The following is a 16,292-nucleotide window of genomic DNA, read 5'->3' as shown; positions in this document are numbered from 1 at the left end:
GGGCTGGTTCTGGTTAAAAGAAAAGAGGGAGCTGAAAGTACAAGGATGGAAGGCTTGGCGCTAGGTGGCGTTGGGGCTCAAGTTTCTTCTGGGGAACTGGTGATCCCGACACGGTGAATTCTGTGTCAACTGGCCAGATGTGTATGACCTTGCTTCCCTGTGTAGAATGTCAAGGCCGTGTCTGAGGCTCCTGCAGTGCCCCCAGTGTCAGAAGATGAGGATGATGAGGATGCCGCCCCACCGCCCGTGATTGCGCCTCGCCCGGAGCACACAAAATCTGTGAGTCTGGGCCCCGGACAGCCTTCTGATTTATTAGGGGAAAGAGGAGGAGGGAAGGCGTGGAACTAAGGCCTGCAAGTTTAACGTTCTGGTAGGAGGCCTTAGATTTGAGCCACCTTTTCTGAAGGTTCTTTCTTTATTATTAAAGATAAGAAGTGGTATATTTATCATTGTGCTGCAGACAGACCCAAAGTATCCTAGTTAATTGGCTTTTATACCAATCCAGCTTTGATTTTCTTAGTCTTGTTTTCTGCTGAAGGGACAGGAAGAATTGGTGTAACTTAGTTCAGGGCTAACATAAATTATTCTTCTGGGAAGCAACAAATTATCTTGCTATAGATTTTTTTTTCCTCACTGTTAAATGTTCAGTGTTCAGCCTTTAAAACCATTATTGATGATACTGAAAGACCCAGGAGAGTATATAAACACACTAGTGCTATTAATATGCTGGACATCAGGAGTGCACTTTGGCACCGGATGTTGGCCGTGATTTCTGTTTAAGTTCCTTGGAGATTTCCGCATCTCGGAGTAAGCGCCATCCCTCTACTCTCACTCAGCGTCATGCAGTCCCTCCCTGTGCCTTTTACCTGATTTAGCGTTATTGAGCACTGACAGGCCTCCTGTCAGATAGTACTTTACTAGTGTTTCTTTGTTTGGTCTTTTTATTACAATGAAAGCTCAATAATGAAAGAACTGTTAGGACTTAAGCTCTGTGGTAATGCAGAAACAGAAGGCTGCCTCTGAAATAAAGTGTCAGAAGTTGGCTATGTGATTGTGGGAAATGGTGGAGAGGAGGTCTGGGGATCGAGCAGCCCCTCTCCTGAGAACTCATGAGCAACACCTGCGGGAATGCCCAGCCCACATGGCACAGTGCCGCCTTGGGAAAAATTGCCTTGAAATTGAAGAATTGTCAAAATGGTTCACATTGACATGACCTGTTTTGGTTTGCAAGCGTTTTTATTTAAAATACTTTTTCTTCTAAATTTTGAGCTCCTCTAAAGTAGAAAATCAACAGATATATAATTTCAGTGCTTACCATAGTTCTTTGCAAATATAGAGGCAATAAACATTGAATAAAGGAGCTGAGTATGCTTATAATCCCAGCACTCTGGGAGATGGAGGCAGGATTGCAAGTTTGAGGCTAGCCTGGGTACTTTGATGAGACCCTATCTCAAAAAAAAAAAAAAAAAAAAAAAAAAAAAAAAAAAAAATTAAAATGGCTGGGGATGAATAAAGGACTAGATTGATAAATTTGATTTTAGAATTTCTTTCTAAAAAGTTACCATTAATTGCTAATTCACAGAAGCAGCCACTGATATATGGAGAGGTAAATTGATCTACCTACAGTCATTTAGCAAAAGAGCTAATATTGTATTTAAAAGTAGGTAAATTAGTCCAAGTCGGGTTTCCTCCCAGCACAGCTCAGGAACGTTTGTGTGTGTACAGACCTGCATGGGAGCCAGAGAAGAGGGATGTTAGGGAAAGGACAGGCAGAGTTAAGAAAGAAGACAAGGCATGAATGCTTAGGTTTAGGGGCCTGGAAATACAGTCTGTCCATGGGCACAAGAGTAGGAGACTAAAAAGTTACGCTGGAGTAGTAAGGAAGCCAGTCCAGCTGAAGGGTCTGAATTATGTGCTGATTGATGTCCCAAGATATTTGCCTGAGTGCTTTTTGTTAGGTAGTGGTTAGAACTCAGGGATGAGCTCTCATATGGCTTATAAGTATCTGAAAGATAATTGTGATGTTTTTATGATAGCACCTGATAAGTATCTTGAAATATCTTCTAGGGAGGAGAGTGTAAATTGAGGCCACCCCTGAACATCAGTAGTGTATAGCCACTCATTTCATATAACATTTATGCCTCCCCCCTGTGATATGGCTTTCTCACCTCCTTTACCAGAATGAGAATCCAGGTGCAGAATTTTACATAGGGTTCAGCTTAGAGTAGAAGTTCAGTAAATATTTGTAAGTAAATAAATGAATTAAAAATATGTTTACAAAGCCAAAATTTGAGTGCTTAATATGTCCTGGAGATGACTTTGATCATATCATATATATTAACCAATTTATTTTTATGACAACTCTATAAGATAGGTGGCATTATTATCACCATTTTACAGATGAGGAAACTGAAGCACAGAGAAGCTAAATAACCTGCCCCAAGTCATGCAGATGGTAAGAATAAAAGAGCTGGGATAGGAATGAGAGCCGGGCAGTCAAGTTCCTGAGTTCACGTTCTGAATCACTACACTGTTGCCTCTTGGCAAACAACAAGTACTGTCTTCTCTGAAAGGGCTCATTGTCTATCAGTAGAAGGTTGTCATTGCGATTTTAACACCAAGTGCTGTAATAGAAGGTTTCATTTCATCTTGGAAAACATAGAAAGTTACAGATGAAAGAGAGTCTCATCTAATATTGGAGTCTCTTTTAAATAATTTGTACCTAGAGTTGCCTGGTGTCCTTTGAATATCTTCATTAACCACTATTGTATATAATAAAGAGCAAGGAAAGCCTTTTCTCATAGTAGGTGGGCCTGGAATATAGATTTTGACAGAAGAGAAAGATGCAAGTTTAGGGCATTGTTCTGTGGATGTTCTAACCTTACATCTAGAAATGGTTCTTCTGTACTAACGAAGATTCTCTTTCCCAAAATTTTGCGCCACTAACGCAGGTGTACACGCGATCTGTGATTGAACCACTTCCTGTTACTCCAACTCGGGATGTGGCTACATCTCCCATATCACCTACTGAGAATAACACCGTTCTGCCAGATGCTTTGACCCGGAATACTGAGAAACAGAAGAAAAAACCTAAAATGTCTGATGAGGAGATCTTGGAAAAATTACGTAAGCACTTTGCTTTCTAAGCCTTCACTTGGTGTATGACTGATCAAGCACAGAGATGGAATTCTGCTGCTGTGAAGCTCCTGATTCCAGGGCCAGGGATATAGCTCAGCAGTATGGCACCTCTCTGGCAAGAGAGGTTCCCAGTACAAAAAAAAAAAAAAAGATCCTGATCCTATTTGATCTATGTGATTGGCTGGCCATGCTTAGAACCTTAGCCAGAGCTGCTCTTCTCTTCATACAGTCCTGCCGCTTCCATTCTCTCTCACCAGCTCTGGTTGAATACCATGTTTGGATGGGATCGAAAGAGAAGAGTATGAAGAGCTCACTCTGAGGACAAGTTATCCCTTTCCTGCTAGGCCTGGGTTATAGAGGTGGGCAAGTGCTTTTGTCTAGTGAACAGAATACTATGTTGACAAATTGAGAAACTGAATATACCTTCTGGGAAAGTGCTGTGATCAGTGTTTGCCATTGACCTAGGAAAAGACAGATCTGCCATCATACTTGTAGAAAAAGAAGGGAAGGGAAACCAACATTTTGTGAACCTAGACTGTACTATATGACAAGCAAGATATTTTCTTGTTCCTTTTTTTTCATTTACTTCTCATATATCATGTCAAAATAGGCATTATGCTCTTCGTTTTTGAGGCCCAGAAAAAATAAATACTGTACCCCAAGTCATACAGACAGAAATGATAGGGCTGAGGTCAGAACACAAACGTGGGCCTTTGTTAGTAGAGCGTGTTGCCTCTGCTGTCAGGTGGAATCTTCCATTTCACTTTATTGAGCAGGCAGAAGTAGGAGCGTATCAGGGTGGCCTGCTCCTGCATTTCAGTAAACTGAAGATTTACATCAGACAGAAAGACTAGCTTCATCTTTGGGCTTGGAAATGTCACTGTATGAGGCCTTTGGTTTATTCTCTATATTTCTTTCTTTCCAAAATAGATTTGATGTGGCTGATTTAGCCAGCTCTGTAAACTGGCACTGAGGTTTCTCATTTTCTGCTTTAGCAGTTGTCTACTTCTTCCTGATCATTCTTGTTTGACTTTTAAAAGAATTCTCTTGTTGGGTGTGGTGGCAGATGCCTGTAATCCCAGTTTTCAGGAGGGTGAGGCAGGATCTGCACAAGTTCAAAGCCAGCTTGGACTATATAGTGAGATCCTATCTCAAAAACACTAAAAGAATTTCACTCTCTTAAAAGTTGCCATTGCCTGGAGCCCCCGTAAAATAGTGAAGTGAAAGCCACTCACCAGATTTGTTTGGTTTTTATTTTACCGGGGGGGGGGGGGCTGTTTTTGCTTTTATAATTTTACTTAGAATTATGGAAAGCAAATTGGCTTGGAAGTGAGTACACTTAGGTTAAAACGCCACCTCTGCCACTGACTTACATCTTAGGCAGTTTTCTCCTGGCTTCTGAGCCTTGTTTTTCTTCACCTTTTAAATGAGAGCATTAGATCTAATTTTTTTTGTAAATCAAATGAGATGATGTATGTGAAGTTACTAAATCCTAATCATTGGCATTAGAGAAGCACATTGGGCTAGGCACCTAAAAGCCAGTCTCTTAACCTTAGATCTGACACCAGGTTGCTGGGTGCCCATGGGGAAGGCTGCTCCTTTCTGTGGGCCTCGCCTCCCCGTCTGTGGAACACGTGTCGTGAAACCCAGCAAGTTGTCTTGGATCTCCTTTTGCCTTGGTACTTAAAGTATCTCTGCTATAAATCTCTTTACTTGACTGACTAGCATCTACTTGTAAAAATTGGCCCAGATAGCGTCTTTTTTAAGCCTTTCCACTCTTATTTTTGTGTCCTTTTCAATAACCGTTTGCAGTTTATCACAGCAATTGTTATATTTTTAGGGCATCTTACAAGTAAGACTATAAAAACAAAAGCAGACCAGATGCATGAGCGGCTTAAGAGCAGGGCCTGTCTTAACTGTGGTTTTTCTAGTTCTTTATTCCTAGCACTTAGCATATGGCTTGGTATATAGTAAATAAGTAAGTATTTATTGAAGTAATTATTCATTAAAACATGAATGAATGGCCCTTGGTTTAGAAATTGAATAGATTACTATAGATAAAAGCAGTCAAGGAAATGGAACTTTTGATTAGGGAGACGCTAAGGGAGCTGTTTAGTGTGTTTTGTGGGCACGGGGGCCAGTTCTTTAATTCGTACCAACTCTGGGGAGTAGGGAGAACGTGGGGTCTGTTTCGTGTCTTGGTCCAGAAAAAAATGATTCATGGTCTCTGTTTCTTTCGAAGGGAGCATAGTGAGTGTGGGTGATCCTAAGAAGAAATACACACGATTTGAGAAAATTGGACAAGGGTCAGTATGGGCATTTTCTTTCCTTGGAGAAATGACTTAAAATTGTGTGTGCTGTCATATATGACTTTGTTAACTGTTTTGTCTCTACAAACGTTGTTCTTTCTTGAGCTTCCTAGCTGGAGGTATTACGTTAGGCTGACTTCAAGCTTGGCAGACTTGTGTTTAATATGAAAGATAGGCCATTAAATGGCCGTATTGCTAAAAGTACCCTGTGGTGACAGTTAAAGAACCATTTATTTTTTTAGCTCAAAACCAGCATCCCAGGTTATAGATCTGTGTTTCCAGATAAACCCTCTAGCCTGAAATCGAAGGTATACCTTTATATATAAATAAGCAGATTCCTACGGATTTACTAAAAGAAGTGAAACTAAAGTATAACTAAAAAAATAAGTCTCGCTCTTATTAAGAAGCCCTCGTAGTAGGCTTTCAATGCCAGTGGAATGAAAGCATTGTTGCTAAATGTCATTGACATTTTCTTTTTCTACTTTCTTATGCACCAAAGAGCTTCTAAAGCAGGATGAAGAATTTATAATATAGGGATAGTTTATTTGTACAACATTTTGTAGTGTGCAGCTCTTACATCTTTTGTTGAATTTAATCATTAAAACAGTCTTTAATTAGGTAGATGTCATTGTTTTCTGGTCTCATTATTTTTCCTAATTAAATCTTCCTTAATTCTTTTTTGAATATGAACTGGTAGTTAGCACTTTGGGAAGAAAGTTTGCTTGCTGTGGAATAAGGTAAATGGTACTTCCTTTAGGTAGTTAAGTGGAGATATCAGGAATGTAGCAAAAAGTGCATGGACAAGTGTAGACACATCATGTCCCTTCTCAGAATTTGAGGGTCTTCATCTGTACATTTAGGGAAGAAGGATTGTAGAGTAAAGGTCTTTCATCTCCAAAATGCCTATTTAAAAAAAAAAAAAAAAAAAAGGGTGTAGAAGACCTCTAAGTAGGCAACATCTGCCAGAAACACTTTTTTTCCTTGATTATTTCACAGGTCTGATAGTGCCAAGAATGAAATATTAAGCATCCCTATTGATAGCTGTATGTCTCATAATTTTAAAAATACAAATGCCACAACCATTTGATGAATTGAGACCAGTATAATTTTTGTGTGCTTTTTCTTTTTCTTTTTGGGATCTAGAAATGGTTATGCTTTTGACCTGGAATTCATATGTCTAGTCATTTATCTGTTTAAGTAGAAAATAACCAAGTGCCAACTAGTGAGCCCAAGGAGTTTTCTGGAACTTCGCATGCGTGAAGACATGGTCTTAAAATATTTGGCTCTCTGAGGCTTGAACATGTTTGTATTTTTAAGAATAAAGCTTGTAAACCAGGCGTGGTGGCGCACATCTGTAGTTCCAGCGCTTGGGAGGCTGAGGCAGGAGGATCATTGCGAGTTCAAGCCCCACCTGGGCTACAAAGGCCAGCATGAACTACATAGCAAGACCGTCTCAAAAAGACCAAAGGGGGGGGGGGGGAAAGAGTAATGCTTGTAAGAGGATCAGAGAGAAAGAAGGATAGGAAGATAGTACTCTGCTTTTTAGTAGGACATGGATAGGGGTAGGATTATCAGGCAAGTGGAAAAATAGCAGCGAGTGCATATAATCAAGTCTTTATTTAATAGCCAGTGTCTTAGTAATCGCAGTTTCCAGGCACGCAGGCAGGCTCCCACCTAAGGGGTGAGGTTAAGGATCTAATGACTGTGATCTCTAGCTGGAAAACGTACTTATAAGTGGCTTCACCCCTGAACTGACCTGACATCTGGGGAATATAACCTCAGGATTTGCCTCAATGCATTCTCGCAAAAGACTAGAATTTTAAATGTCTTCAAATTATATCATATGGGGCTGGGGAGTTAGCTCAGTGGCTTAAGCATCCCCCTGGCAAGCACAAAGTCCTGAGTTAAATTCCCAGTATCCAAAAGAAAAAGTATCATAATGTACTTGATGTATGGCATGTTCAGCTATGAAACTGTTTTGCAAATTACCTATAAATATCCAAGGTTTGTGTTTGTAGTCATAAAATGAAGATGATTTCAAATGGACATGATAACTTTTCTAGCATTATTTAGAGCTTTCTTTTGCCCAGTGCCTGGTCCCAGTCCTTGGCACCAAGCTACATTCCCAGCCCATTATTTTATTTTATTTTGTATTTTGAGACTGGATCTGGCTAAATTGCCGAGTTGCCCAGCCTGCACTCAAACTCGTGATCTTCCTCTCTCAGCCTCCCAGAGTGCTGGGATTATAGGCATACACTACCATGCCTGACTTATTTCTAGCATTTCTTCCTTTCCCTCTAGGTATTTGCTTGTGTGAATGTGTATACACATACCTACCTGTACACTCGTATCTAACAGAGTTATTCTTACATTGGAAATGGGATATGAATAGTAGTACACCTGAAATCCATGACTCTAATTCTGCGCCCAGTTTCAGTATGAAGCTTCAAGAAATTAAATCAACTTGCTAAAGGTGCTAGAAGAGAGGAGGAGGAGCAAAATCAAGAAACTCTAATGTATTTGAAGCTAGGAATGGTGATGCATACCTGTAATCCCAATACTGAGGAGGCTGAAGCAGGAGGATTGCCACCAGTTTAAAACCAGCTTGGGCTACCTACAAAACGAGACACTGTCTCAAAAAGACCCCCTCCAAAGGAAAAAAAAAAACCAAAACAGCCAGACACTCTGGTGTATTTGAATACCTACTGTATTCATTTTAGGCACTTGTCTAAGTGCTTTACATAAACCAGTTGATTTAAATTCTTGTATATTCCTATGTTTATCTCACAAAAAGAGAAAGGTGCAGGTCCCAGAACGGACATGGTTCAGTCAAGCTCTGATAGTACATGGACATTAAGTAGAAGCTCTGTATTGAAGCTCAGGTCAGTGGGGGGCTGCTGCAGCCTTTGTTCTCTTGATTACCACTCACGACCTTTCAAATAACAGTTGGAAGACTGCAAGGGGAGAGGGCAAGTGGATTATTTTTGCTATTATTATTAATCCTTGTACTGTCGGATCACCTGTAGAGCTGCATTTGACGAATTCATTGAACACCCGTTTTTCTTTCCCTTTCTCTCCCGCCCGTTGTTCAGTGCATCAGGCACCGTGTACACTGCAATGGATGTGGCCACAGGACAGGAGGTAAGCGCCCCCCACCAACTGGTGTTCTCTCAGTTACAGTCTTTTTATTTGGGGTTAGCTTTTAGCCTTTCTTAGCTCAATAGGGGTATTTTTAGTTTATTTCTATGTCAGACTAGAGTCAACTAGCAGACTAAGAAGTTGGGACTTAAAGCTTTTAGAAAAGTTACTTTAGGAGCAGTATGGAGAACAGCACAGCAGATAAAAGGGAAGCAGGTGAGTCAAAGGTTATTGCGTAACTTCAGGTAAGAGATGAGTAAGGGAATAGCAAAGTGTAGATGGAGTGAAGTAGACTGATTTGAGAGATGCTTAGTAGAGATTTGACAGGACTTGACAAGTGACGAATGTGAGACTGGCTTACCTGACACTATTCAAGGAGAAAGAATATAGATTTGGGCATGAAGAAGGCAGAGACTGCTGGAGAGATCTTACAGAACTGTACAGTGGACAGTAGCTTATTTGTTACTTAGAAGAGAAGTCTCTAAATAGAAAAGACTTAAACCCCTGTCTCCTAACTCCTAACTTACTGGTCTTACCATCATTCTCAGTCTAGAATTTACTAACAATTGCAGCCCTCATTTATTTGGTAGCACTTCATTGTCCTCATTTAAGCTGGTAGAACTCTGATTTTATTGCAAATGCTGCTGACCAAAGACTTGGTTTTCAGTAGTAGAAAACCATAAAGGAAATTAATACAGAATTTTGGAGGTTTCTTTACAGTCCGTTCTTTTGGTTGACTATAAAGCAGGAGTGTTGGCAAGTGGGGTGGTTTGGCAGCTGCCTTGGAGAAGCTCTTAGTTAAATAGTACTGGGACTGCCTCACATTGAGAGATCTCTCTTCTTCCAGTAGAAATAGAGTCAGGGTCCTCTAAGGCAGGCTGCTACAAGCCTGTTAATGTATTCTCACTGGTTGAAACACCCTGGTGTGCTAGAGAAGTCACAGTTAATAGGGATAACACATATTTCACTGGCTGTGATGAGTCTTACACAAGCGTTAAAGCAAATTCTGTAGCTCTCTTAAGTGTAAATCAGCTTTTTAAATGACCATTATGCGTAAGGGTTATTAATTGCTCTTTGAGGTAGGACTCCAAAGACACAGGTGCTTGACAGGACAAAAAATAAATATATAAAAAATAAAATAAAAAGGATACAAAGGAAAGATCGTTTTGTATTTACATATACAAAATAATTAGGATATATATATATATATAGCTACTTTTGCTTAATTCAATGAGTAGAAAGAGGTGTGCTAACAGTGTTTGGACAGGATATCCTGTCTGCTTCTTGTACTCTGGATAACCACTAAGAAGATAACAATGTACAGTGTATTGATTATCGAAACTGTCCTATTAATCACCTTTGAAACTGTCTCATTCATACTTATTTCTCAATAAAAAATAAAACAAAGACACAGGTGCTTGCCTTAAACTGTTTTTATTACCTTGGAAAAGTTATTTGTCATCTGAGCATAAATTGTATTGATTTGTGAAATGCATACATAGTTCAGTAATGTATGTGAAAATGCACCAACTTTAGTGACATATTTATCTTTATTCACATAAATACATATTCCTCAAAATATTTACTTGAGCTTTTGCTTTGTGCTACAATTTGTGCTAAAAGTGTGTAAAATATTCATCCCATACAAGCATTTAAACATTAAGGTCAACTAACTACAAAAGACCATACCATGGGGTACAGATAGATGTCTTTAGTGCAGAGAAGAATCTACTTTAGTGCAGAGAATTAAAAGTAGTGGTGAGGATGGAAGTATAATATCAGTGTATCATTTATGATGGTGAATTTGATAGAAATTAAAGAGATTATACCACTAAAGCGCCGGCTTAAGCAGAGCACAGCAGCTGAGGTTCGATCCCTCCGTGTGCTGTGCTGGCCCCACACTCGGAGCGTGCTGACACGACATCTGAGACTGGGCAAGGTGCCGCACACCTGTAATCCCAGCACTTGGGAGGCTGAAAGCAATCATTATGAGTCTGATCTGTGTAGTGAGACCCTGTAGACCCTGTACCAAATACATTAAAAAAAAAAAGAGAAATTATACCAGTCCTAAAAAGAACACTTGGAGATAGGTAATACTTCCTTTTTATTGTTGAGGAATTTGTGGCTTGGGAATATAAAAATTTTGCAAGTTGTACTACCAAAGATTAGCAGGGACTGAGTTAGAATTTTTTACTTCCAGTCCTCAGCAGAGCTGAGGTTAGGCACTAGGGGTTTCCCCTGTCATGGTCCTAGTCCCATAGACCTTACAATCCTTGATAGGAGGCAGGCAGGTGGTGGGTGATTCCTGGAAGTCCTAGAGGCTGCTCTTGTGAGAAGCTGGCCACAGGAAAGAGAAACACTCATTGTATGCCTGCCCTGTGGTTACAGAACTCTGAATGGAAGCAAGTCCATTAGAGTAGCTAATGCATTGTGGTCAGGAAGGCCTCATTTCCTGCCCTCCCCCAATATAAGTCTCTGGTGGATCTAGTGGATGCTCTCTGTCTTTGAGTGATTGATTATAGGGGTTATCCAGCTAGGAAGAATAGAACTGTCACACACAAGAAGATTAACATGTTAGGGACAGCTCAGCGGTCTTAAGTTTGATCCCTGGTACTGCCTGCTGTGCAGGGCCTGGGACCCTGGGCGTACCGTGCCTGCCCTAGCACATGCCTGTTATCCCAGCACTGGGAGGTTGAGACAGGAGGTTCAGTAGGAGTCAGAGCTGCATAGTGAGACCTTGTAACAAATAAATAAATAAATAAATAAATAAATAAATAAATAATTTTTAAAAAAGATTAGCATGTTAGTGCTGGGAAGAACTGTTATAAAATCATTAGTTAAGCCTGATTTAATGAGATAGTCCTTGAACTGATTTTGTAGCCCAGGCTGGCTTCATAGTAGTGGTGAACCTCATGCCTCAGCCTCTGGAACCCTGGGATTACAGGTGTGCATTACCATACCCAGATTTTTCAAGCCTGTTTTTAAAAGCAAAGTATGTAGAAATAGAAACACAGCAAAAGAGCCTTTGGAGTCACGTGAGCTAGGGGGCTTGGTTGTGATCTTAGGTAATTTTCATAGAAGCTATGGCTTTAGTGTCCTTACCTGAAGATGTGTGATGATTTTCACTTCACAGAGTGGTTAGGTTGTACTGAGATAACGTGAGAGTGCCTAACACAAAAGCCTGGCACACAGGAGCCGTTCAGTAAGCAGTAGTGGTTCAAATTGGGGAAAAATCATAACCAACCATCACTCAAAGGGCTTCTATCTAAATTATATAAAGAACAACAACAAAAAAAAAATTGGTCCCCAGAATTTAAAGACCCAATCCAAAAATTTGGCATCTGAGATGAGTACACACATTTCAGAGGAAGAAATACAAGTGGCAAATAAAAATATGAAAAATGTTCCATAGGACTGGCCATTCGAGAAATGCAAATTAAAACAACATTGAGATACCGTCTCACCCTAGCAAGAATGGCTATCATAAAGAAATCAACTAATAACAAATGCTAGAGAGGCTGTGGGGAAAAAGGAACCCTTCTCCACTTCTGGTGGGAATGTAGACTGGTACAACCACTATGGAAATCAGTGTGGGGACTCATCAAAAAACTAAGACTGGAAATCCTATTCAATCCAGTTATTCCCTTCTGGATATTTTCCCAAAAGAACTGAAAACATCAAACCACAGTGATATATGTGCACCAATGTTTATAGCAGCACAATTTGTTATAGCCAAATCTTGGAAACAACCAAAATGTCATCACTTGAGGAGTAAATGAAAAGGATGTGTTATTTCTATACAGTGGAGTACTACTCAGCTATAAAGAAAGACAAATTTGAATTCTTTATAGGTAAGTGAATGCAACTAGAGACTATACTGATAAGTGAAATAAATTAGACTCATATATGTAAAGGTCATATTGTCTCCCTAGTATAAGAACCTGAAAGAATAAATAAAACCTGAATGGTATAATAGATAGAGTAAAATGGAAAGAAACTGAACTTAAGGATTAAATAATGAAAATGAAAGAAAGGAGAAAATATGGGAAAAAAGAAAGGAGGGAAAAACGTGCAAGTATATATACAGGATGGCTGAGATGATTGTACTCAAAATTTCCATCAGTTTTTTTGAAAATAACAGTTAATGTGTAGTATTTTCCCCTTGACTAACTCTATGCTGATATCTGCCATCTGAGCAGCTACATCAGGGACAGCAGTGTGTAATACAAAACCCATGGTTGAGTGTCTCCCATCTTGGCCTTCTAAATGTGTATAGTTCCTAATGTCTTATACTATCTCTAAAATCGTGCTCGCTTTGGCAGCACATATACTAAAATTGCAACTATACTGAGAAGATTAGCATGGCCCCTGCATAAGGATGACATGTAAAATAAATTTTAAAAAGATGAGGAAAAAAATTAAGATTTCTTGAAAGCAAGCACCAATATTCAATTATTTCCCCAATCTTGTATAACTATTATCTGTTAATCTGAGCAACAGATTTGAAGATAAAAATAGATTATATATAACAACCATTGTTAGCTATTCCTGTTTTGAAAATCTGTAACATGCATTGTTGTATGTTACCCTGTTTCTGTCCTTTTTCTGTTTGTTTTTGTTTATTTTTACTGTTCAAAATAAAATAAAAATTACAGAATAAAAATAAACAGTGGTGGTTGAAGAGTATTTGGTTGTTGCTGTTGTTACTGGTGCTGTTGTCATCTTTCTGCTCTGTGCCAGTTACTGTCAAATGCCCAGTAACCATGCTCAGTTTCTTCCTTGTGGTCTCTGTTAAATCCTTTACTTACAATCACACATTGACCATTGTCTTAGTACTCACAGCAGCCGCTTCAGGGCGGGGATCAGTTCATGATTCATCAAAGTCAGCCCGTGACAGGCGCAGAGCCCAGGTCCTTAGAGTGAATGAAGGTCTTTTTCTGTTAGTGGAGCACTCACCCCGAGTAAGGTGGGTTGTATTAGGTAAGGACCTTTAGCCTGGGCACAGTAGGGCTGGAGAGGGCTCCTTGTGCCTGCCCGGCTTGCCTGCTCCTGCGGGGACCTCTGCCATGCTGAGGCGCTCCATCCGCCTTACTCCATCCTCCGGGGCAGGCTGAGGAGCGCCGAAGGGGCCCTTCCGGCTCTGCTCATGGTTGTTGGGTTCTAGTCCTTACTGCCTTCAGATAAATATTTTGCTTTTCAGGCACAAGGAAAAACTGTCCTCAACTGTTGCTTGTAGAAAGCTGCAGCTAGACCAGAATCCTGAGTTACTAGGAAAAGCAACTTTTTCTCACTTGCAGTAGGGAATGAAAGTGGACAGATGTTTAAAATGATAATTTTTCCTCTTCATGATTGACTGAAATAAATTGAACCAGTCTTTACACTTCTTGCTGCTTCTGGAAGGACAACTTAGTTCTTTTAGATTCTCATATTCTTCTCAATGAACAGTGAAAAACGAAGTACTGCTAGGGAATAAATACTTAGAAAAGTAGCCTATTACTTTTTTTTTTTTTCTCTTTTCTGTTTTTGTGGTTTAAAAACAAAGCACTTAACCCACTGCCTGCTTTCTTTTTCTGTCTTGTCTTCTTTTTTCTGGGCTTTTAATCAAGCTCCACATTTCACACATTGACAAGTTAGTGAGTGCACACATGCGTGTACACATACATTTTCAATTAATCTTCATACAAGTTTGCATGTCATAAGTTGCATAAGAGAGATGTATGTTCTTCCAGGGCTTTTTTTTTTTTTTAATACTGGGAATCAAACTCAGGACCTTGTACTTGCCAGGTAATTGCTGTGCCGCTGAGTTATATCCCTGGCTCCTTACAGGGCCGGCCTGCCTGCCTGCCTGCCTTTCTTTCTTTCTTTCTTTCTTTCTTTCTTTCTTTCTTTCTCTCCTTCTTCTTTCCTTCTTTCCTTCTTTCCTTCTTCTTTCCTTCCTTCCTTCCTTCCTTCCTTCCTTCCTTCCTTCCTTCCTTCTTTCCTTCTTTATGTATTTGGTACAGGGCCTATAGAGCCTCACTGTGTAGATTGGACTCGTAGTGATTGTTTTACTATGAGACTGGCCAGTGCATGCCCCCAGGCCCGTCTGGATTGCTGTCTCAGCTCTCCCTGGGTGCAAGGCCAGCAACGGCATGCGGGGGATCAAACTCCTGCCACTATACTCTGCCTAAACAGGCGCTTTAGTCCACTGAGCTATCTGGCCAGCCCCTTAAAGGGCTTTTAAAGAGAAAAAAGTATATTTGGTTTGAGAATGAGATTTTCTTTGGGTACATATGCTTTGGCATAAGTAGCTTTGTATGTATGGAAGCGACAGGTATTTCGAGTGGAAAGAAGATCCAGAACAAGGGGAGGAAAGCCTTGCACACAGGAAGGAATAGAATAGGAAGAAAGGGTCTGGATCAGGTCGTGGGAATGTCGAGGAATATTTCAAGAGAACCAAGAGCCGTGCATGTGTCTTGGAACAGGAGAGACAGCACATTTGTACTGTGAGGAAAAACTAATCTGGCTCTGTGTGCAGGATAAAACAAGAATAAGACAAAGTTTTGAAGGTTCTAATTCTGACTTTTTTTAGCTGTGTGTGCAAGTCACATGCCCTCCTGGAATCACATTTTCTTCATCCAGTGAAAGTCCTACTTTGCATACAAGTTGTGTCTGAGAACTGGTACAGTAACAAAGTTGAGAACCCCTTCCGTAATACCTAACACATAGAACACACGAATGCCAAGTGCCTTGAAGATTAAAGAACGCCTTGCACTGTATTAGGGAGACATTTGTTTTATTGACCATATATAGACAAAAGAATCTTACCAAGATCCTTTTCATATAAGACAGTAAGGCTCTCCTTTTCTCTTCTTTCTTAATCAACTTGATTTGTCTTTCCACACCATGTTCAGAAAGCCCCCTCCCTGTGGAAGTGTATATACGTTTCCAGATTCTAGATGAGAGTTGTTTTGTGTTTTTGTGGCCCCCTGCCCCACCTCCACCCCAAGCCCGGACTTGGGAATGGACCTAGGAGCACTGTACCAAAGAGTTACATCCCAGATCATTTTTTTTTTCAGACAGAATCTTTATGCGGGTCTCAAACTTTTCTCTTTTTTAATAACTCAGCTGTATTTATTACATCTTAGCAGAATGTGACCTGGGCACTCACTTCCATTCACAGGCCTTGTTCCGAATGGTTTTTGAAATAGCTCTGCGGTATCCCTAGAAGTTGTCTCTCCCTTGAAACAGTACTTTTCTTTGGAAAACAAGCCCATGCAGCCCCTGCCATCAAGTTTTCAGTATACCATACTGCTCGAAGCCTAGGCAGGCGGATCTGAAACTACTGGGGAAAGTTTAAAGAAAGATCCTATAAGAAAAGTAAAGTTATCTTAAATATTCCTTTAAACATCAGAGAATCTCAGCATTTCAGAGACGTAAGATTTGGTCTACTAAGGAATCTGGCTTGGTAACAAAGCACTTCAGACTTCACAAAGTTAATAGTTAAGTTACATCTTACCACAAACATGTCAACCTGTTAAAATAAACCAAGGTGAAACTCGAGAAAGCACTGCGAGCTGTTTTATTGCCTAAAATATCACAGTATTACTTAAAAGTAGAAAGAAATCTTATCTTCCCCTTAAAAGCAGTTATCATGCCACACAGACTTAACAAAAAAATCCTCAAAAATACATATTATCAGAGGGAATGAAGGTTAAAGCACTGAGC

General features: G+C 40.0%; 1 protein-coding gene and 1 non-coding gene across 6 annotated transcripts in view; both read left to right on the top strand.

Annotated features, from left to right (window-relative positions):
• The window catches only part of Pak1 (p21 (RAC1) activated kinase 1), a 176,516-nt gene that overhangs the window by 144,940 nt on the left and 15,284 nt on the right, over window positions 1-16,292 (top strand). For all 5 annotated transcript variants that reach the window (XM_023716693.1, XM_023716692.1, XM_004632528.2 and 2 more), the window contains exons 6-9: window positions 166-279; window positions 2,952-3,126; window positions 5,381-5,444; window positions 8,540-8,588. In XM_023716693.1, coding sequence (XP_023572461.1) covers window positions 166-279; window positions 2,952-3,126; window positions 5,381-5,444; window positions 8,540-8,588 — 402 coding nt within the window. The remainder of the gene's footprint in view (window positions 1-165; window positions 280-2,951; window positions 3,127-5,380; window positions 5,445-8,539; window positions 8,589-16,292) is intronic.
• LOC111817129 lies at window positions 12,892-12,994 on the top strand. Its single transcript, XR_002821393.1, has one exon. It is a non-coding gene; the product is annotated as a U6 spliceosomal RNA (small nuclear RNA).

The sequence above is a fragment of the Octodon degus genome, unplaced genomic scaffold, assembly GCF_000260255.1.
Source record: "Octodon degus isolate 3935 unplaced genomic scaffold, OctDeg1.0 scaffold00049, whole genome shotgun sequence".
NCBI lineage: Eukaryota > Metazoa > Chordata > Mammalia > Rodentia > Octodontidae > Octodon > Octodon degus.
Note: the sequence above shows the minus strand (reverse complement) of the source record. Positions and strands in the feature narration are given on the sequence as shown.